We start from the raw sequence: 23,362 nt of genomic DNA, 5'->3' as shown, positions 1-23,362 counted from the left end.
AAATGGTAAAATGTGAGCCATGGGCTTTTTCATTAGAACAACTTTTGTCTAATATTGAGAACCAATTATTTGCTCTGCTCTTTTACATTTCTGTGCACCCCTACCATGATTATATCAAGAAATGAAGTGAGTTATGATTTTTTTTTTTTTTTTCAAAAAAAAAAAGAAGAAAGAAATAAAGAAATGAAGCAAGTTCCTATCATAATAACAAAAAAAAAAAAAAAAGCAAAAAAAACAAAAATAAAATAAAATAAAATGAAGCGAGTTCGTGCCCTCATAAGGTTGGTAAAATGTAATACCCCGGAGTTGGACTGTTGCTTAGCCAACTCCCGTGTGTGGATGACCCGATATTTGGTCATCAGGTTAAATTGATTGAATAGACTACTCATGTCCACCTATATGCACATTCTTTTTCGGAAGTCCTACTGAAAGAACTTTAAAATTAAACGTGCTTATTCTAAAGTAATTTGAGGATGTTTGACCGAAGGAAATAATATAATAATATAAAGATAATACTCTCTTCATTATTATTCAAACTACAATTTTTACAATTTTTATGTGCTTTACATAAAAGCATCATTTTTTTATTATAATAAAAATAACCACACACTAATTATTAAAATATCCTTTAACTTTTAAATTGATTACATGTATATTATTGCATATACAATTAACTTATATATAAAGTATAAAAGACAAAAATATCAAAATCATCTTACACATTTTACTAAATAATAAAATATTATTATTATTTTTAATCTACCAAAAACCTCCAAATGGTCCATTTGGAAGTGTATAACAACAATTCATTCAATTAAAAAGTGTGTTTTTATTTTTAAAAGCGTGTTTTATTTTAAAATATGTATTTTTATTTACTAGATTTAGAATATATTATTTAAAATAAATATTTACTTCCCGCGTGGATGAGGCTTACACTTTTTAAATATATATATATATTTGTATTGACTTTTGTCCAAAATTAGATAATTTATAGTATTATATTTAAACTAAAATTTGAAAAATATATTTCAGATAACAAATTTTAAAAATATAAATTTTAATTATATAATAGAGAATTTAATATTTTAAATAAAATTTTAGTTTTAAAATAAATTAGTAGTATTATTGTTTAAAGTTAATTTATTTTTCATTTTATTTATGTATCATATATAAATTAAAATGAAACTTAAAAATATAATTTATGCATAGGAGTTAATAAATATATTTTCAATCAGCTTAGATAATTTAAGTTTTTAAATATAATTCATAAAACATTAAAATAAATTAGAAAAGTTTAAATAAAAAATACATTTACACTAGAATATTTTATTTTGTAATTTTAACATGTTAGGTCATCTCTAACCCATGAACTCTATTTAAGCAATTTTAACAAAAATGCAGTTGCTATAGTATTTTATTCAACTCATAACTCTATTTTTTACTTAAAAAAAATATTCTTCAAATATTCCGTATTATTTCTTTTTTTAAACCACTTTTTATATCGAAAATTAATATTATCTTTTTTAAAAAGATTTAGAAAAATAAAAAATTAATATATAAAAAATTTAAAAAATAAATAAATAAAGAGAAAAAGAACACAACGTCCATTTATGGGGTTATTGCGTAAAAAATGCAGCCACATTGGAGATTTCCTTAAAAATCCTTTTAACTTTTTTATATTCAAAAAGTTTTTCAAATAAAGGTTTTTTTATAAAATTTATTTCAAACATAAAATTAAATTGCTTCTGCTTTTTACTTCGTTTTCTATTTGTATTTTTTGCTTTTACTTATTTTTAAATCAATTCAAATCGATCCTAAATAGATGAAAGGAGTATATCTTTAATTAAAAACAACAACAATGAACCAAGCTAAAAATATCACAAAGCTGAATGAAAAAAAAAAAAAAAAAAAAAAAAGTATATTTAGCACAATGATAAAATAAATAGAAATTATTTTTTCTTATGAAATAGTAACAGAACAACACGTTACAAAGTTAACAATAATAAATAATTAAAACAAAAAATCACATAATTAACATAGATTCAATACCGTTATGAACAAAAAAAAATTGTGAAATTCTTTATTTAATTAGCCAAACCTATCGGGCACAATATAACAACAAGATAACAATTCAAAGATACAATAAAAAGGACAATTATATAAATATATATATGTATACAAAATTAAATTTTTTATTTGCAAATTATTATATTACATTTATTCAATTTTTATCATTTAATAGATACATATATTATCAAATCATTTATATTTAATTAGTACAACGATGATATATACTATGTTTCTATTGTACTCACCATCGTGTAATATAGATCACTATCTAAATTTGAAAGATTTAGTCCAAACTCAACTTACAAAATCATACATTATGAAATAAGTTTATATTTAATATTCACTTTTACACAAATAATTTTTTGGTCTTTTGGAGTTTTTGTTGATGTATTTCTCTTTTGACTTTATTTATTTAATCAATAGATTTAGCTCATAATTCATCCTTTTTATTATTTATAAAAAAATTGTAGCACTCAAAACTTATTCGACGAACAAATCCATTATTTATATCAAATTCAAACAACAAAAAAAAAAAATCCCCAAAGAAACAAGCTCATATTCAATATCTATTTATTATTTTAAAATATTGCATAAAAATTATTTTTTATTTAAACATCTCATCTACCACTTATTTATATAACACAAAGTATCTATTTTACCTTAAATGTTTTATTGTTTTATGAATATAAAAGATATTTACCCATACGAAAATCCAATATTTTATGCATGTGTATTTCTTAGAGCCGGCAAAAACTGATCCGACATGACCCGATACAAAATAATTGAGTTTGGGTCAAAGATTTCAACCCGATTATATATACGGATTGACACGAATCCGACACGATAATAAACGGGTCGAGCTAGGGTTGAGACTCTCAACTCGAACCCGACATGACAATCCGATTATAATATATTAATATTGATTAATATATTTATTATATATATAAAATAATCATAATTTAATAATTTTTTCATAAATTAATTTAAACTAAGTTTAATTTTAAATAATTCAACCTAATTTACGCTCAAACCAATAAAAACTAACATAACACGACAAAAAAAAATTATTTAAGTTGAATCAAAAAATTAGACTTAATTATGTATATGGGACAACACGAGTCAACCCGAACCCGACACGATAATAAACAGGGTAACACGAACCCGATACGATAATAAACGGGTCGGATTAGGGTTGAGTAATTTAATCCGTATAAAATAATCAACCCGACACGAATTAACCCATTGTCGGCTCTAATATTTCTTTATACTGCTTTTATACACATACAATAAAATTTTGATAGATTTAGGCTTTTATAATAAGAGGTTTTTTTTTATTATTTCAAATAAAAACATCTATAGTTCAATTTTTTATTTTAAATAAAAATAGACTTCATCCGTCCTCCACATATGATCTATTTTTCTTTTTTATTTTTTTTCAGATGATCACTTTTTATATTTTTTGTGATCAATCCTAAACACGCTTAAGTTAAGGTGTGTTTGTTTGGGGTTTGGATTTTGAGTTGAGATTTGAATAGTAAGATGGGATATAAATAGGTATTGATGTGATGTTTTAAATATTAATTTTTAGTATAATATAAAAAATAGGTGTTTGATTTGATGGTTTTTTAATGTATTTAAAATCCAATCCCCAAACAAACGCACTTAATTAATTTTCAACCTCTTACACATGGGAAGAAGTCAAAATTCCTTTCCTTTATTTCTGTCTCTCTATTTCATTAACAAATATTTTTATTTATTTTTAAAATTTCTTTTTTTTTATAAAACTAATTTATAATAATGATAAATAAATAAATATTATTTTTTATTTATTTGTATTATATAAAATTTTATTCCGTATAAAATGATATACATATAATATATATATTTTATTGAAATATAATATTAAAAATATTTAAACACATATTTTAAATTTATTTTAGTCATTCAATAACTAATTTTCACTATGTAAATAATTAATCTATACTACCTAAATTTATGTGTCTAAACAAAAAACCTCATCTTTGTCGAAATGGATGGAGTATTTTTTCATAAAATATAAATTAAAATATTATTTAAATCAAATTTAAAATTATAACCTGAAACTTAAATATAAATCAATAAACCCGTTATTTTCACTGTAGATTTACAATATTTTTTTCTCTTTTCCAAAATATCACACTAAATTTTACTTAATACATTACAATTTTTTATTTATAATATTATATCAAATATCTATTTATTAAATAATTTTTTAAATTTAAATTTTTATTACTAATAAAACCACGACCTTTTGCTTGTATATTGTTAAGAATTACATTGGGTTATTCTCTTATCTTTTACAAAATTCACACACACCAAAAACAAAACCTATACCAATATTTTTTAATAAAAACAAATTATTTTTCCTATAAAATGAAAATGTAATTAAAAATACTTCATATAAACAAAATTTCATTTTCCAATCTATTTTTTTAATTATTTTTTTATATAACTTACAATAAAAAACACACAATCTAAATCACTTCAGCGATAATGTAAAGAATAATGTAATAATACATTGAGAGTGACTATAAGGACCACTTTTTGGATAATATGTAATTAATCACTTTGTTGATTTTGTCATGACTTTTGTGAAATATATTTAGTCCATTTGTCAATAGACTTATAGACTTTCTACATTCTCACCAAATTATGTAATTATTATTTAACTTTATATGATTTATTAATTGTTGACATTCAATTTGGTAATTGAGAGTTGACACCAATTCCAATCTTTAAAAAAAAAAAAAAAGAATTATAATAACAAAACATTATATATATAATATATATGTGTGTATATATGTTTTCATAATTTCTCATTTAAAATCTTTAAAAAAAAAAAAATTGTAACTTTCACACTATTACAAAAATGTTATAATCATTATTTAACTCATATATCCTTTTTAAGTAAATTTAACTATTCACACATCTTTTTGTACTATATACATATAACACTACTAATATTAAAAATTTTACGTGCGAAAAGTAAATAAATACATACACTGAGGACAAAAGGAGTATAATATTTTTATAGAAATGTGATACTCCGGAGTGGGGCGTTGCTTGGCCAACTCCCATACGTGGATGAGCCGGTGTCAGCCATCCGAGGTTGAATATAGATTAAATGGATTGAATAAAATACTCATATCAACAATGTCCACTTTTCTTTTTGGTAGCCCTACTGAAAGAATTTTAGAGTTAAACGTGCTTGCTCTAGAGTAATTTGAGGATAGGTGACCGCTCTGAAAGGACTCGTGCTGACCTGTGGGGCGAGTCTGTAATCCCGACACGCTCGGCTTTTCCGGGCTAGCAGTTGACGATGACGTGGACGTTGCATTCTAAAGTGGGGGAGGATATGATACCCCCAGAGTTTGCCGGGCCAACTCCCGTGCATGGATGAGCTGGTATTAGGCCATCCAAAGTTTAGAAGTTAAATGAATTTAATAGAGTAATGTGAGGATGGGTGACCCCCGTGAGAAGTCTCTCAGGGTGCGTGTGAGTGAGGACAGAAGAGCGCCGAAAGAACTCGTATTGACTGGTGGGGCCAGTCTACGATCCCGACATGATCGACTTCTCATGGCTTGCAGATGGATGTCACAAGAAATATATATGTTTTTACTTATACCTCGTGTGATTTAAAAAGTTTGTATTATTCGTCGTCATAATTTAAAAATGTACAATTTTTTTCTATTTTAAAAAATATTGCATAAAATTTCTCCAATTACACTAGCCGAACAACAATAGTCTCCATAAATCCATTAAATTTACACTTTAGGGCGCTATGTCTACTATTTAATAATAATAATAATAAGGAAAGATTGTGTGGTACATAAACCACAAAGAATATCATACAAAAATTAAAAAATACAGAGTAAATTATAAATAATAAAACTATTACAAAATTGTAAAGTTGCATAGTAAAAAAATTAAAAAAGAATGAGCCCACATTATATGTGAAGAAGTAAGGTAAAAATAATTTTTCTCGTTATTTGCCTTTATATTGATGATACGATTTATATGGTTCATCTCCTTCTCTCATTGACAATTTTAAAGCCCGCATGAAGAAAAAGTTTGAAATGACAGATTTAGGGAAGTTGCAATATTTTTTGGGGTTGAAAGTGAAGTAAAGTGATGATGGAATTTTTGTGTCTCAACAAAAGTATGTTGTCGATTTGTTGAAAAAGTTTAATATGTTGAATCGTTAGGCTTCAGCAACGCCTATGAACTTGAATGAGAAGTTACAGGTTGATGATGGTTCTGGACAAGCAAACAAGAAACAATTCAGAAGCTTGATCGGAGGACTGATTTATTTGGCGCATACATGTCCAAACATTGCTTTCTCGGTGGAAGTACTTTCCAGGTTTATGCATTCCCCTTCACAACATCACTTTGGTGTTGCAAAAAGAGTGTTACGCTATGTTGCTGGAACAGTCCAATTTGGATTATGGTATAGCCATGCATCCGATTTCAAGTTGATCAGTTATACGGACAACGATTGGGCAGGCTGTTTGGAGGACAGAAGAAGCACCTCTGGTTACGTGTTTAGCCTTGGGGTTCGATATGTTAGAGTTTGAAAAGCAAGAATGTACGGCACTTTCAACGTTTGAAGCTGAATACGTAGCAGCGACAGCATCAACCTGTCAAGCAGTTTGGCTACGTCATATTCTTGCAAATTTTGCTCAAAATCCAATCTGAACCAACTAAGATCTTTTGTGACAATAACGCAGCGATTTACATGTTGAAGAATCCAACCTACCATGGAAGGGCAAAGCACATAGATATTCGAGTACACTTTATTCGAGATCTTGTGTCAATAAATTTAATAACTTTAAAGTATTGGAGTACGCATGAGCAGGTTGCTGACATCATGACCAAATCACTTCCTCGAGACAAGCATATTCATTCCGATCGAAGCTTGGTGTTTGCACTTTCGAATCAAGGGGAAGTGTTAAGATTTGATTCAAAAATAATTTGGATAATTTTATATTTATTATTTACTATATTCAGTTTTAAAGGTGAATTTGGTTAATAAATTATTCCATGTTTATCTTGAAATGTAATTTCAATATATTGAGATGTTTCCCATTGAATAAAAAAAATCTTTGAAGTTTATCCAAAAACACGTGCACGATCTCTCCTCTCTGCTCCGTTCTTCTCCACTGCCTACAGCCTAGTTTGGTGGTGGTTGCATTTTCTCTCCTGATTCGCAACATCCATTTCTTCCCAGCGCCACTGGGTTGAAGAAATGATCGCACCACATGTATGATCGCACAGTTGATATTTATTCAACAAATCAAGGAGTTTCTGCATAATGATTTGATCACCACGTACAAATACCATACACTGAATAAATTTTCCTACACAATACGTAGAACAACAAAGCAAACAGATCATGTGGGTTTGGATAATCTATACCTTAAAATACATTCTAAGAATGTGGGAAAGATCATACTCAAGTTTACTACAAATAATCATTTAAAAACTCATGTTTATAATAAATAACATGATTATTAAATAATAATTTATAGTGAAGCTCTCTCTCTCGATATATATAATATATGTGTCTTAACATAGGATTTGCCAAACTACTAATCCTCTGATGTTCCATAGAAAACATTCTAAAATCATCTTTTAACCAGATATCAAACAGCACAACACAACAGGACCAAGCAGATATCAAGAAAGCTTAATGGGAATCAGCTCTCTTACCAGCATTACTAACCCGAATATATCCGAACCACGCGATCGATAGGAGCACGGCAGACCGGGCAGCCCCATTTCTTGTCGTGGATTTCGGTCAAGCACATCATGCATCCAACCATGTGGCCACACGGGATGCAAGCTCCTTCAATGGGAGCATCCAGGCAGATCGTGCAAGACGAGGCTGCACTATCATCTTTCTTGTCTTGTGCACAATCGGGGATTGCTTCCACTGGAGGAGAGGATATGTCAACCACACTTGTGTCGATTGATGGATACTGAACCGTGCCGTTTCCTTTTGCAGGAGGAGCTGATGGAGCGAAGACCTGACAAGGATTTTCGCGAGGTGTTCGGATGGCCGAAGGGATTTGGAAGGGTTGAGGTGGATTGTTAGATGGACTGGATATCTGAGACTCGACTACGCTTCCATTTGGTGTGTGGGTATTAAAGGCGCCACTGATGAAGGTCTCTTTACGACAACAATTATTTGTCGAGTAGGCTAAACTTGTTGATGCATCCATATGTGTTGGGGATCTTTCGTGTAAGGCGGATGGATGTGAGTCATCATTGGGAGCTGATGGCGCGTTTGCAGGAGCAGTAGGGACAGGAAAGTCGGATGGAAATGATGGTTGCACCGCCTGTTTTTCGAATAACAGTAAACAATAATTAGACAGAGTAGACAACTTAATTTCTTGCCGATTGACAACATGTACAAATATTGAAAGAACGAAGGTTTTCACAAAGAAAGAGTTATGATATATTTGTTTAACTTCTTACAATATGTGCATATAATTGCAACTAAGCAACTATTTTTCACCTGTGGAATTCCTTTACAGGCATTCGAGAAACGTTGCAATTGCAGTGTCTCGCTTCCTTGCACAGGTACAAATTTAATGTGTGTACCTATGATACCGAAAACAAGTTTATAAGACAAAAAAAATTACCATTTAGTTTTCGGGAGTTTGAAATTTAAGATACACTTACTTCTGGACTCTTGGGAAGATCTTATGGCCCGTCTCCTCTTCCAGCGCCTCGGTACTGTGCATAAAAATAACACATGATCATATCTCTATTATTAAAAATAGCTGATGACAATGGAGAGAGGCTAAACTTAGTTTCATACTTCTTGAAATATCTGATATGATAACCTCCAGATCAGGCTGGTTAAAATTTGGTTCTTCTAGATTGGCCTTCCATAATGGAACAATCGTGCGTGGTTGGGCATCCTACACAAAGAATGCAGGTTTTCCATGAACACGATCCATTTTGGTTAAATCAAAAATCGAAACAAGGAGATGTACAATACGATGAAGTAGTGCACTATTAGCACATATTTCTGTAGCATTAAAAGATTCCTCGAAAAATCAGTATTTGTATGTTAGAGGCACCTGTACATCTGAATACATTGCAAGCTCCAACCTGAAAGGTTTCCGAAGCTTCCGAGAACCACATGGCAAAACAACGGCCCATCTGCATCAATGATGAAGATATATCATTTGGTAGAATTCAGATGAAATAAACAATCCATGAAAGTATGAAAAGATTATTATTTCAAAATAGTAACATCGGCATTGCACTCACACCCTTCTTGACAACAAGTGAGGAGCCAGAAGTTCAACAAATCCTGGCCCATAAATTTCTCTCAGCCACCCAGAAAATAAGCACACATTTCCCTGAGAACCAAACAAAGAAATGTATTTTGAAGTTTCGGATAACAGGTCAATAAGAAGGTAAACTACATGAACAAGAAGTCATTGCACAATACCTCAATTGCTCGGACAATACTACCATAGCCTTTGGCTCTAGCAATGTCTAGAGGTGTTTGAAAATCATCGTTCATTACTAATGCATTTGCTGAAATATACAAGAGAAAATATTATACGTGAATTATTTGGGATGTGGAAGGATCATCATTTCTCGGATTGCAGATGCAAACACACACCTCCATGTCGAAGCAGCAGCTTGACAGTATGCTCATTACCCATTCTTGCAGCATGATGCAGCGGAGTCCCGCCAAAGTGACCTTTCAAAAAATGAACTCAGGATAGTGGAACACTGCAGAACGCCAGCACAAGTACTTGGCAAAGGTAACTCTACTTGTCATATCCACCACATCAAAATTTTGAATTAGAAGGACCCAGGAAAAAATGTCAGATGACCAAGGAAACTTCAGAGACATCCAAAAATCCAACATACATATATGTATAAGGGTGTGAAAATTCAAGATTTTTACATTATGGACTAAATTCAAATTCTAAGAATTAGAATTAGAAATTTATAACTTAGAATTCCTCAAACGTCGAATAAGTTCAGTTTTAGGAATTTTTATATTGGAAGTTCCATTTCAAATTCAAAATCATGCAATATATTCAAACTCATTAATATGATCCAATAAATTCAAAAAAATTAAAGTCCAAGTCCAGTATTAGAAGTGCGAAATTCAAATATTTAAAAAGCTTAATCTATCCAATCTAAACTTAGAAGCCCTGCTCATGATTAATCCTCATCCTTTCTTGTTTTTTTTTTTTTTTTTTCTTTTAATGTTGTGGACTCAATGAATTTATAAGAACACTAAAAATTCTCTGTTCTATGTAAGGATATTATCACATCCAGCCATTATTTAAATTAATATTCAAACTCAAAACACCAAACCCAACACAATTCAAATGAAAAGCAAAATCTAATGTGGAACTACTTAATATAAATTAAATTGAGTCTGAAATTTAACAATTCAAAATTCCAATTTTAAAGTTGCTGATTTGCATCCCTACCAAAATATACACTATAATATATATAGATATATATATTTATATCTGTTAGAACATGAAATCCCCTTATCTATTTTGGCATATGGACACTTTTGTTCTTTCTTGCTACTGTCTTTCTCAGATTTCCATTTTTGGAGCAGAGTATCTCATCTGGTTGCTACAACAGGATGATAACAACCTTGTTTGTCTTTCTCTCTCTCGGTTGGTGGGCACATAAGACAAAAGGAATGAATGTTCTGGGTGGTCAACATAGTTTCAGATTATATGCAGAGACACACCATTCCATTTATGTGCAAGAAATTTTAATTGTGTTTGTTTTGCATGCCCTGCATGACTGTTGCTTTGTAAGCCATGAGGTGTGAGTCTAGTTTGTAGCAGGGTTTTGCGAGTTTAGTTTAGAGAGAAAAAGTGTTGTTCATGCTTTTAACTCTGTCCCTTCTATTCTTCATGTTCTGAGTAAGTGTTTTATCAATTTTACCGGCCGGAGAGTTCGACGGAGAAAGGAGTTATTGGAGTTCCGTTCGGGAGAGATGTCTAGATTTTGAGCAGCCATGCTATGTGGTAATTGTCCGTACAAACTTGTGACAACTTAAGCCAGTGGAGAAGTTTTTCAAGATAACCATTGTAGAGATATGGGTTGAAGGAGTTGTGGTTTATCTTTGTTCTTAATCAACACTTTGATTAGTAGAACTATTCTTGGATTGATATCCCTCGGATGTAGGTTTGTTTATAACCAAACCGGGTTAACAAACCCTTGTCTCATTTACTACTTTATATTTCTGCATGCATACGGTTACCAGTAGGGTGTTATAACTTTGATATAACTATGCTTCGGGAGTTAACCATTGTTTAGGTATTCGAAGGACTTTTGGTGCAGCACCTATTCCCTAACATTTTGTATCAGAGCAGTGTTCTCTGGGTTGTTGAGTAGATCTTTTCACAATAAGATGAGTAAGGAAGGTTGTTCGACCTCACGTCCTCCATTGTTTGATGAAACAAATTATCGAAGCTGGAAAAATAAAATAGAAGTTTTTCTGATGTCTAGGGAGAATATGTTTAAGATGTTGTTGAGTTTGCTTGGTCTCACCCCATGAAAATCATTCTAGATGAAGATGGTGTTGCCTGTGAAAAAACCGAAGAGAGAATCGACTTTGAATGAGAAAGCTCCTGGAATTGCTAACTCAAAAGCCATTAGATTTTCAATGTTGTGGATGAAACTCAATCGAAACTGATATCCAATTGCAAGATTGCTAAGGAAGCTTGGGAAATTCTGAAAAATGCATTTGAAGGTTCGGTTCAAGTCAAAGAGTCGAAACTGGAGTGTGTTGAAACAATATTTGAAAGGATTAAAAAGAATAAAGATGAGAGGGCAGAATATTACAATCGATTTAAGGACATTGTCCATCAAGCTGAAGCACTGGGATTGCACATTGAAGAGGGAAGACGGGTTAGAAAACTGTTAAGGACACTTACCAAGAACTTAAAAACAAAAGGTTATTATGCTCGATGAGCGCCCAAAGCTGAAGAATATTACTTTGGATGACCTATACGGTGCATTGATGAGTTATGAAATGAACTATCTTGAAGATGAAACTCCTAAAACAATGGCGTTGAGTGCTGAAGACATAGAGCTAATCGAATCTCATAAGGAAATGGCTCTGTTGAGTCGAAAACTTTCAAGAATAATAAGTGAGAAACAAGCAGCCAAGCTGAAGTATAGGAATTTCCGGAACAGAACAGAAGTGGTTACAACGGAGTGAATACATCCAATTTACAATGAAAATACCCTGTGCAGAAACCAACTACTTACAGCAAGCCGAAAGAAAAATTTGACGGTGGATTCAAGAAGAAGTTTGTGGTGTCTGCAAAACCTGAGACGGTTTCTAGAGCCTACCTGCTATGGATATGGTGGCATTAGACATATAAAATATGAGTGCCTAGCCGTAAAGAAAAGGGAAAAGAGAACTTACCAAGCCACATGGAGTGACAATGAAGATGGTGCATCTGCTGATAGGGAAGAACAGACACATAATGATGAAGTGGTGGCATTTATGGCAAGTGTTAATGAAACCAATAAAGAAAAGGAGGGTTCTAGTTCTAAAATTGCTAAGGAGTCAAGGGAACTTGATGCTGACAAGTTAATTGAAGTTTTTGAGGAGATGGAGACCGAACAGAAGAAAGTTGTGGTGAAAAATAAAGAGTTGTTGGACACGATATATCGGTTGGAAGATCAAAAAGAGAAGCTTGATGATGAACTTGAAAAGTTGAGGAAGATTGTTTATGAAAAACTTGTTGAATCAGAGAAGTTAAAGTTTGAGAATTTGAAGTTAAAAGATGAAAATGATAGACTTCGGAAGGGAAATGAGAAATTGGATGAGGTTATTTCAATTGGTAAACCTTTTGGTGATCGCAAAGGATTGAGTTTTTGTGAATCCTCTCAAAATAAACCAACTACTTTTGTCTGTGGTGGTTTGTTAACTGATGTCAAACTTCCAGAGATGAAATCATCTGCTAAGAAACAAAACTCAAAGAAGAGCAGAATTGGAACAGAAACCGCATAAGATCTGATAATGATAGGTCGATGTTATCATGATCTACTGACCGCAAATACTGCATGTAACCATTTAATTCGGCCTAAATGTTTCAAGTTGGCAAATGATGTTATCAATGGAAGGCACATTCAGTGGCCTACTGAAGGGCTGAAATAGAACATCAAAGTCAAATTGGTGTGGATGACTAAGGAAAATCAGAAACGGTTGGAATGCAATATGATCTTGTCGAGTCAAGAGTTTACCGAGCAGATAGATGGTATTTTGATAGTGGATGCTCTCAACACATGACGAATCAAAAGAGACTTCTGAAGAATTTTGTTGAAGACCGAAGTGGAAATGTTATCTTTTGTGATGGTGCAAAAAGGAAGATCAGTGGATATAGCGTTATTGAGAAAAAAAAAAGGATTCCAAGATTTTCGAAAGTCTATTATGTTGAGGGACTTAGCACAAACTTGATCAGTATTAGTCAACTCTGTCACGATGACTTGCATGTGAAGTTCACAAAAATTCATGTGAAGTATATGATGTTGGACAAAAATGTGTGACGACCGGTGGTTTTTTTTTTTATAACGTGGAAACCCGCAGCCTCTACTGATGATCGGTGTTTGATCAAAGAACAACTGCTACCTACTGGAGTATCCTAGAATGGAAGCCTTCATCCTGAAAGATGATGAGCTATACTATAGCACACCAGATTGGGTCATGTTAATCGGTAGAACATGCTGAGGATCAACAAAATTGGAGCTATCAGAGGATTATCCAAATTTTTGAAAATGCCCGTACTACGTGTGGTGACTGTGCAAGACGGAAACGGAAGAAGAGGGTTGTGTATTAGTCGTTAGAACAACGTGTTAGAAACTATTGTCCGGAACTGTTGTATATGGATCTCATGGGTCCAGTTGATTTCTGTAGCCTTGGTTGTAAGAAGTATATTTTGGTCTATGTTGATGACTTTTCTAGATATACTTGGGTTGATTTCTTGCGTGAAAAGAGTAATGCATTTGATGCTTTTGAAAAATTGAGTATAAGGCTCATGAATAAGAAGAAATCGAAGATTGATAGGCCGAGGACTGATTACGGAAAAGAGTTCGAAAATCAGAGATTTGCTGTATTTTGCAATGGATTGGGTACGGAAGACTCACAACAAAATGGAGTGGTGGAGAGAAAGAATCGAACCTTACAAAAGATGGCTAGGTCGATTATGCATGCCAAGGGAGTTGCTAAACATCTGTGGGTTGAAGCTATTAATACAGCTGGTTATGTGATCAATCGAATTTACCTCACACCTCATACAGAGAAGACACCATATGAAATATGGATTGGGAATAAACCAAATGTTTACTTTCATACATTCAGGTGTAAGTGTTACATCATGAAGGACAGGGATCAGCTACATAAGGTTGACACTCGATCAGATGAAGGTATACTCTTGGGATACCCTCTGAATTCAATAGCTTACAGAGTTTACAAAAATCGAACCAAGAAGGTGATGGAATCCGTGAATGTGATATTTGATTATGTTATTTTGGAGAAAAAACCTATACATCCAAGTGATGATGATGATGCTACACATGCCAAAGTAATTCAAAATCCTCCAGACGTTCAGAACATTCTCCAGATTAAGAATGATCCACCTCAGACGGGTGACAATGATGCTGCTGAAAGTTCAAGTCATATTTGACTGGTTAGAACTAGAGTGTTCAACGGATGTAACTACAAACAACCAACAACCTGCTGAGACTGAATGAATCTGATGCAGAAGTGAGAAGGTATGGCTCTAGAGTTCCTCATAACCATCCGATCGACGCAGTTATTGGTGATCCGAAGGGTGGTCGATTAACTCAAGGTAAACAGATTGACTTCAAGAATCTTTTTGGTATGAACTGTTTTGTTTCAACAGTTGAGCCAAAGACAATTGATGAGGCTCTCAAAGATGAATACTGGATTAACGCGAAGCAAGACAAGTTAAATCAATTTACAAGGAATTGAGTCTTGATGTGAATGTTATTGGAACAAAGTGGATTTTCAAGATAACGCGAGGTTGGTTGCACAGGGGTACACACAAATTGAAGGCATTGATTACGATGAAACATTTGCACCTGATGCACACATTAAAGCAGTAAGATTGCTGGATCTGTTACATGTTCGTTGAGATTTAATCTCTTCCAAATGGTTGTCAAGATAGCATTTCTAAATGGATGAATCCAAGAGGAGATTTATGTAGAACAACCAAATGAATTCGAAGACCTTTTTCATCCAGATCATGTGTACAGGCTGAGGAAAGCTCTTTATTGTCTGAAGTTAGCACCAAGAGAGACTTTCTAAGTTTTTGCTGGAAAAATGAGTATGTTCATGGTTGAACAGATAAGACGTTGTTTATCAAGTTGAAGGGAAAAGATCTAATGGTTGCACAGGTTTATGTGGATGACATCGTGTTTGGATCCACTGCCGAATCCTGTGAGGTTCATGGAAACTGAATTTGAAATGAGTATGATTGGTCAACTCAATTACTTTTTGGGATTACAGGTTAAACAACTAGCAGATGGAGTTTTTCACGAAATATGCTCAAAAAATGATTGAGAAGTTTGGATTTCGAGATTCAGAGGTTGTCAGAACACCTTTAGGACAACAAAATAAGCAGTCTAAGGATGATGACCAAGAGACTATTGATCAGAAACTATACGGAAGTATGATTGGGAGTTTGCTATAGTTGACTGCTAGTCGGCCAGACATTTCTTTTAGTGTTGGCGTATGTGCGAGGTTCCAATCAACACCTAAGGAATCTCATTTGAAGGGTACAAAGAGAATCCGCAAATATATCAAAGGAACTGCAGAACTTGGGTTATAGTATTCGAACAAGTCTAGCCTTGATCATATTGGGTTCACAGACTCGGAATGGGCTGGATGTTGTGATGACAGGAAGAGCACAACTGGTGGATGCTTCTACATCGGAGACAACATTGTGAGTTGGAGTTCGAAGAAACAGAATTTCATAGCACCATCTACTACTGAAGCAGAATACATCGCGGTTGGAAGTTGTTGTGACCAACTGCTGTGGATTCGTCAGATGTTGCATGATTATGGGATTGTTCAAGATTCATTCACCAAGTTCTGTGACAATACAAGTGCTATTAATATTTCCAAGAACTCGGTTCAACATGGAAGGACAAAGCACATTGACATAAGTTATCATTTCATTCGAAATTTGGTGGAAAATGGTGTATGTGATCTGCAACATGTTGGAACGATGGAACAAAAGGCATACATACTCACGAAGGCTTTGGATACAGATCGATTCAAGAAGTTACGGAGAGATATGAGTATGTGCTCATGCCCTCTCTGAGGTTGCATGCATGAGTAGAAAAATAAATATCTCCATTTTATTTTGATGTGTGATTTTATTAGTGGATATTGGAGATCAAATATTTTGGAAGAAGGAATTTCACAAAACTAGCAAAAAGACTTTTGTTGATAGAAAGGGACTTTAAGGCAAACAATTTATGACTAGAAGCTTTCAGAGCCATCGCAGTTATTGCTATAATCACAACCTTATGGGCAATTGATGGTTTTAGGGGGAGAATTTCAGGAAGTTACAACTTCCCCCAACTACCTGGCTATTTAAGTGATGGACATTGTTGTGGAGATAACCTCTCTATACAAAAGTTTCACATCTCAATTGTTAGAATATAAAACTGAAATTCTCTATTTCAATCATAAAAATACGTACATATTTATAATGATATACAAATCGTCTAAATAACGCAAAAATCCTACGAATCTCTTAAATAAGATAACTACCATAAATATAATATATTGCTTATAAATATATTTTAACACCCCTCCTCAAACTCAAGATATGATCGAACAAACTTGAGTTTGTCAGAAGTGACTGAAAAAGATATAGCCGAGATCTTCCACGTACGAATTTGAATTTGCCAAGATTGAATGTCGTCCACTGGATCAGAGTTAAAAGCAGCACTCTCAACACCGTTAGAGTTGGAAACAGGACTCGCTCGCTCACAATGAAACTAGAGTCGAAAACAGGACTCGCTCACTCTATAGAGCTAGAGTCGGAAACACGATTCGCTCGCTCACAATAGAGCTAGATCGGAAACAGGACTCCCTCGCTCTCAAAAGAGTTAGAGTCGAAAACAGGACTCTCAACGGCGTTAGAGTCAAAAGTAGACTCTGTCAGTGGAGTAGTAAAGACGGAGACGACATGAAAATAACAGCATGATCGTGGATAGAAGCTAATACATCAATAAAATATAAAAATATATACGGGATATAACAAGTCATGGATATATCCAGAGAGAATTTTGCTTTGATACCATATTAGAATATAAAACTGAAATTCTCTATTTCAATCATAAAAATACGTACATATTTATAATGATATACAAATAGTCTAAATAAGGCAAGAATCCTACGAATCTCTTAAATAAAATAACTACCATAAATATAATATATTGCTTCTAAATATATTTTAACATCAATATTTTCCTTGTGAACAATCATGGCCCGAACTCGTTTTGGAATGAATCCTCGAGCTGAATCTGAAGGTGGCCAACGTGGTCGTGGTCGTGCTCGTGGCAGAGATCGTGGTGGAAGACGTGGATATATCAGTCCAGCCCCAGACTCCACAGAGTTTCCTGAACCAATTGCTAACGTTGCTCCCATGGATGAAGGAAATTTGAAGGAGGCAGAAGATGTTGTTGCTGCACAAGTGTTGCAGTCCCTGACGAAAACAGGAGGTACCAATCTTGACCCTAACAAATCTACTTTTGATGAAGATCTTGATGATATTATAGATAGAGTTGTGAGTCAACTTCCCCCACAAGATGAGAAGTCATTTTCTGATACATTGGGACCGGCTACGGTGCCTGAACCCCCTCAAGCTTTAGAACATGTAAAAGAGAGTGAAGAGGTTGTTGCTACACCAGAACAACAACGTGCTGAAGAACAAGCTGAGGAGGTAGAATCCACACCTTCCCCACCTAAAAGAAAACCTACCAAGAAGAGGAAGTCTTCAGCTGGTGCTCTAGTTCGTTCTGGGAGGAGGCTCAAAAGGACTATGTCGAATAAAGCCCCGAAGCCAAAGAAGTCAAAATCTCGCAAGAAGGATAAGAGATCTCGTCCCATAACTGCTGATCAAGCAATGGACCTCACTCACTTTGATGACTCAGCTGAAACCTTTGAGTATGGCGTCCTAGCCGACCATGGCTTTGTTGTTAAGAAGTAGTTCACGAGCAATGAGCATGTGGAGGTTGGCCTCTCTGACTATCTGCGCTGGAAAGGCCTATTTCATTGAACTGTGAAATTGCAAAGGTACTACCCAAAGCTTGTCAAAGAATTCTATGGTAACTTGTTTGTTAATGTTCTGGATGAAGGAACTCCATGGTTCCATAACGCATATGTCTGTAGGAATGTAGTTTTTGAACTGAGCCCTCAGATTATCAACAGGTTGTTGAAACTGCCACACGACAACTCTGAAGAGCTGTCCTCTGCCCTGCTGAAAGATTCCACCAAAGATGTGGCTTCATTTCTGTTTGTCCGTAAGTCTGCAGATTTTGGGAGGAAAGGTCTAGGTGTGACACAACTCACGATGAAGTTCTAGTGTCTCTTCCGATTATGTGCCATGAATGTTTTTCCGACAAGCAATGTCTCTAGCATCGGTACATAAATGGGTAAGCTAATGTTCTGTAATACCCCCAGAGTTGTGCCGGTACTAGGCCAACTCCCGTGGATGAGCCGATGTCAGGCCATCCGAGGTTGAATATAGGTTATAAATGGATTGAATAGACTACTCATGTCAACAATGTGCACAGTTATTTTCGGGAGCTCTACTAAAAGAAATCTAGAGTTAAGTATATTTGCTCTAGAGTAACTTGAGGATGGCTGGCCACCTGGGAAGTCTCTCAGGGTACGTGTGGGTGAAGACAAAAGCGCGCTGGAAGGACTCGGGTTAACCTGTGGGGCTAGTCTGCAATCCCGACACGTTCCGCTTTGCATTGCTTGCGGGTCAGGGTGCCACATGTACCCAATTGATAAATTTTATCCTAACATCAATTTCGGGTTTGTTGTGCTATCCAAGATGAGTGGGGATTGTCGGAGACGCACTACATGGGATATTTTATGAGTGGCCTAAGGGGTTCAATTCGGAGCTCACTTTGTCTGCTATGGCCTACTGATTTGAAAACCGCAACAGAGTTTGCAAAACAACAAACAAGGGAGCCAAACAGTTGGTAACTTTGGATACCGTTCGTGGGGTTTTTCCGACCATCAGGAAGCGGTCCAATTTCCGGAAATATGAGCAATATGAGTGGTAATGGCCCAAGGATTGGAAGCCAGACTGTGGGTATGAGCTCGGTGTCATCCGGACAGTCTACGGCACATTCCCGATTCACCCAATTTTCACCCAAGGTGTTGGAGGAACTACGTGCGAAAGGATTGTGTTTTTTTTGCTCAGGAAGACGAGGAGTTAGCTCTCCACTAGTACGAATATTATGAGATGACCGGTCTAGAGGGAGGCGAAGAGGAACAACCAGGAGAGTTGGGGGACTTGACAGTGTATTCGATGACTGGGGTGTTTAGTCCTCGCACGATGCGGTTACGAAGCATAGTTCGGGGCGCAGAGATAACCATATTAATCGACAATGGAGTGAACCACAACTTTATATGTTCTTCTTTGGTTGACATATTAGCTTTGTGTCCAGAATCAACCAGAAAATTTGGAGTCAAAATGGGAGATGGGTCGCCGGAAGGAATAAGAGGGGTGTGTCGGACTTTAGCCATCGGACTACCTGGGTGTGAGGCGGTGGCAGACTGCTACGTATTTCCCTTAGGGGGTGTGAAAGTTATCTTTGGGATTGCATGGCTCTCCACACTGGGAGAAATTGTTTATAATTGGGCGGAACTTTACATGAGCTTTAAGGGTAGGAACTACCGGTCGAGTGGAGCTAAGGAGGGACCCAGTGTTACGCCGGACTCTTGTGGAGGGGGATTTACCACCAAGTTTGGAACTACCTACAGAGCCGGTGTTTGAACCTGGAGAGGTTTTAGCGCATCGAATAGTTCAAGAGAGCAGGCCCCTGTTGAGCAATTGTTAGTTAAGTGGCATGGGCAATCATTAGATGAGGCTACTTTGGATATCCTGTCCTAACTTCCAGGGACATTTCACAAACTTCAACCTTGAGGACAAGGTTATTTCCAAGGAGGTGGAATTGATGTGGTGTAAACGGATTGGCCCTTGCAGATTTACCATCGACGGAAACGGTCATGAATCCACCTCCGTGGGTTATGGTTTATTTGAAATTCAAATTTCAAATTTTAATTTATTGCGTTTAATTATAAGTTATTGTCATTTATTTCTATTTTGAATTTTAATTGCTTAGAAGTGTATTTAAATACCTACTTTAGGACTATAGGGGATATAGATAAAATAAAGTATTAGTGAATTACCCTAAATTGTGGCAGTTACTAGTACGAGCTTGTGACAGGAAGAGTTTTCCTAAATAACCATGATAGAGGTATGGGTTGAAGATTAGAAAAACTATTCCTGAATTTGTATCCCCGGACGTTGGTTTGTTTATGACTGGACCAGGTTAACAAACTCTTATCTTATTTACTACTTTGTATTTCTGCATCGATACGGTTGATAGTAAGATGTTATACCTATGATATAACTATCCTTTGAAAGTTGGCCCTTATTTAGATATTCGAAAGAGTTTTGTGGAGCACCTATTGCCCCAACAATATCCATCTCAATAAATAAATATCTTAAACACCTCGAAAATATACTTTAATCCAATGGACAACGAAAAATAAAATTTTATTTGTAAATGGCTTAATGGAAAAATAAAAATAAATATTATAACAAAATATGTATTGACGTATTGTCCCATACTAATAATTATAAAACAACAGTTTCCCAACAATTAAGTTTAATATTAGTATTTTATATATACAAAAAAATAATTTACATAATAATAATAATAATGTATTCTCATTTACTTGTTCATACAAAATAACACATGTTTAAAAGTACTTAAATATATATAATACTAAAGCTTATTTACTTTTATTTCAAATACAAATAAAACTATTTCGTAAAAATACATTATTTTATCTCACAAAACAAACATTAAAGTACTATTTAGACAAAAAACTCAAATTAAAAATTCAATTTCAAATCAAAATCAAATAAACTGATAATTTGTTAAACTCAGTTATTTGTAAAACTTGTAAATCAAAATCAATATAGAAGTAAAGTTGTAAAAAGATAGATATATATATATATATTCCTACGTTACTTTCAGTTATTTGTAAGCACCTCCCTATTTAACTACAACAACTTAACTAACAAATAAGTGTAAACTGAGTCACAAGGGCATAACATTTTCTGTCACTACAGGTTTTCTACCTCATCTCCTCCAGCTTCCGGGGACACTTTCCTTGGTGGTTTTTTAGAAGAGAAAATTGCGTATTTTATAGGAACAACGATGATTACATAGTAAAAAAAACAAAAAGAGAAACAGAGCCTCAATTGTTTGGCAAAATTTTATCCACAAACAAAAGACGAAGTTGACCACATTTGCAAAGAGAAGTTTACCAGGACAGTAAGCATTGACATTGGCACCCAACTCGATCAAAGTTTGTGCAGCAGTATAAAGCCGAGGCGACATGCATGCTACCGCCAGTGGAGTCTTCCCTTCATTATCATTCCACTGCCGGCAGCAAAAAAGAAACCGCGATTTAATAAAAAAATATGTATTGGCATAGCTTCAACATTATATGATACAATAGCTTAGCTCCCACGATTGCTTGGCACATATCAACAAGAATTCATTCCTGAAAATGATTCATTGCCAAAGATACAGAGAAAAATACATAACTTTTCTGAAGCCTATGATTAGATATGTTAATAGTCACTCGAAAGGCTTACAGAGCAGTAAAAAAAATAAATTGATGAAGGATTCACACGAGACAAGAGTTTCTATAGAAAATTGTTGCGGAAATTAGGAAATCAAGAACTAATAATAAAGTACACAAAACAAAACGCGAAGATTTGTTGGGGGCGGCCAAGTAAGGTGTTTTCACTATTAATTTATCAAGTATAGGTCAAAATCCTAGTAAGTTACATACGGCCAAAGAAAATTTTTTCCGGGGTTTGCCCCCAGACCCTTTACGAAGAGGCCGCTGGAGCAGGTTGTGTAGTACCTCCCAACTTAGGGCTTGGATCAGCACATAAAAAATAACATCCAACTAAATATGAACATAACATCCCTGAGCAATGAACAGAGTATTAACATCAAACAACTACGTGTATTTCTTACAGCAACAGAACTTTGACGAGGAAAGCACAAACTCAAAATTGGGACACTTGCACAGCAATTCAACAGAAATGCACAACGAACCCAGACGCGATGCGATTAAAAATATAAATAAGTAAAATTGGGATGAGAAGCGAGGACGCGAGACTATGTTGTGTTGTACCTCAAGGCCAGCACCTTCGCTTCGAAGAGCTCTGATGCTTTCGATGTTTCCACAAGTGACTTGCTCATACAACACTTCTTCCTTGGATTGCTGCAGCCCCATTCGGTTTATAGATTGGTTGATATCTCCCTCAGCCCCAATTCGCGTAAGAAGAATGCGTACAAGTACGTGTATAGGTAATTGATGAAGGAGAAGAAGAAAGGAAGAATAGTTTGTGGGTGGGTGTGGGTGATGTCGAAATATCCAAATCGCTTGCGCGTGGGACCGAACGAAATTAATGAAATCCATCAATAGTACAGCAGCGCCTTCACTTCACTAATTAATTTTGTAATTAATGAATGGTGTTTGTTGGGAAGTTGAGCTAACTTTTCTTTTCTTTCTTCTGCGTATTATCATTGTTACAATACGACACCGTCTTTTTGTACATGCTACTCCTCACTCCTGTTTCAATTCCCTCTATGCTCTATATTTTATCTAATCCAATAAAGTAGCTTATAATAATATTTTATATTTAATTGATTCATTAAAATTAATTTTTATCTAATCAATTCATTTAAAATTCATTTAAATGACTATTATATTTTTAGAAAATTACCGTTAATAAGTATTTTTTTTATCTTCTTTTTTTTTTTCATTTGTAAAATCTGTTAGATCGTTATCTTTTATTATCTCTCTTATTTGTTGTCATCAAATATTTTCATTGTTATCTCTCGCTGTTGCGATCATCGAAGTTTTTTT

The 23,362-nt window shown here is 34.4% G+C and overlaps 1 protein-coding gene across 2 annotated transcripts; it reads right to left on the bottom strand.

Annotated features, from left to right (window-relative positions):
* Positions 1–7,558: 7,558 nt before the first annotated feature.
* On the bottom strand, positions 7,559–22,863 carry LOC127249534 (putative E3 ubiquitin-protein ligase XBAT34). 2 transcript variants are annotated; one of them, XM_051272383.1, is made up of 10 exons: positions 22,625–22,863; positions 21,741–21,855; positions 9,752–9,902; positions 9,575–9,663; positions 9,391–9,482; positions 9,198–9,279; positions 8,933–9,035; positions 8,794–8,847; positions 8,627–8,712; positions 7,559–8,447 (listed from the first exon to the last, which is right to left on the bottom strand). In XM_051272383.1, the coding sequence occupies exons 3-10, from the start codon at positions 9,792–9,794 to the stop codon at positions 7,827–7,829; spliced, it is 1,170 nt and encodes a 389-aa protein (XP_051128340.1). In that variant the 5' UTR covers positions 9,795–9,902; positions 21,741–21,855; positions 22,625–22,863; the 3' UTR covers positions 7,559–7,826. The 2 variants fall into 2 exon arrangements, with proteins under 2 accessions (XP_051128340.1, XP_051128331.1); XM_051272374.1 differs by having other exon boundaries at positions 9,752–9,832; positions 22,625–22,862.
* Between the last annotated feature and the right edge of the window lie 499 nt (positions 22,864–23,362).

The sequence above is a fragment of the Andrographis paniculata genome, unplaced genomic scaffold, assembly GCF_009805555.1.
Source record: "Andrographis paniculata isolate CXL003 unplaced genomic scaffold, ASM980555v1 Contig11END, whole genome shotgun sequence".
NCBI lineage: Eukaryota > Viridiplantae > Streptophyta > Magnoliopsida > Lamiales > Acanthaceae > Andrographis > Andrographis paniculata.
This window is presented reverse-complemented; position numbering and strand designations above follow the sequence as displayed.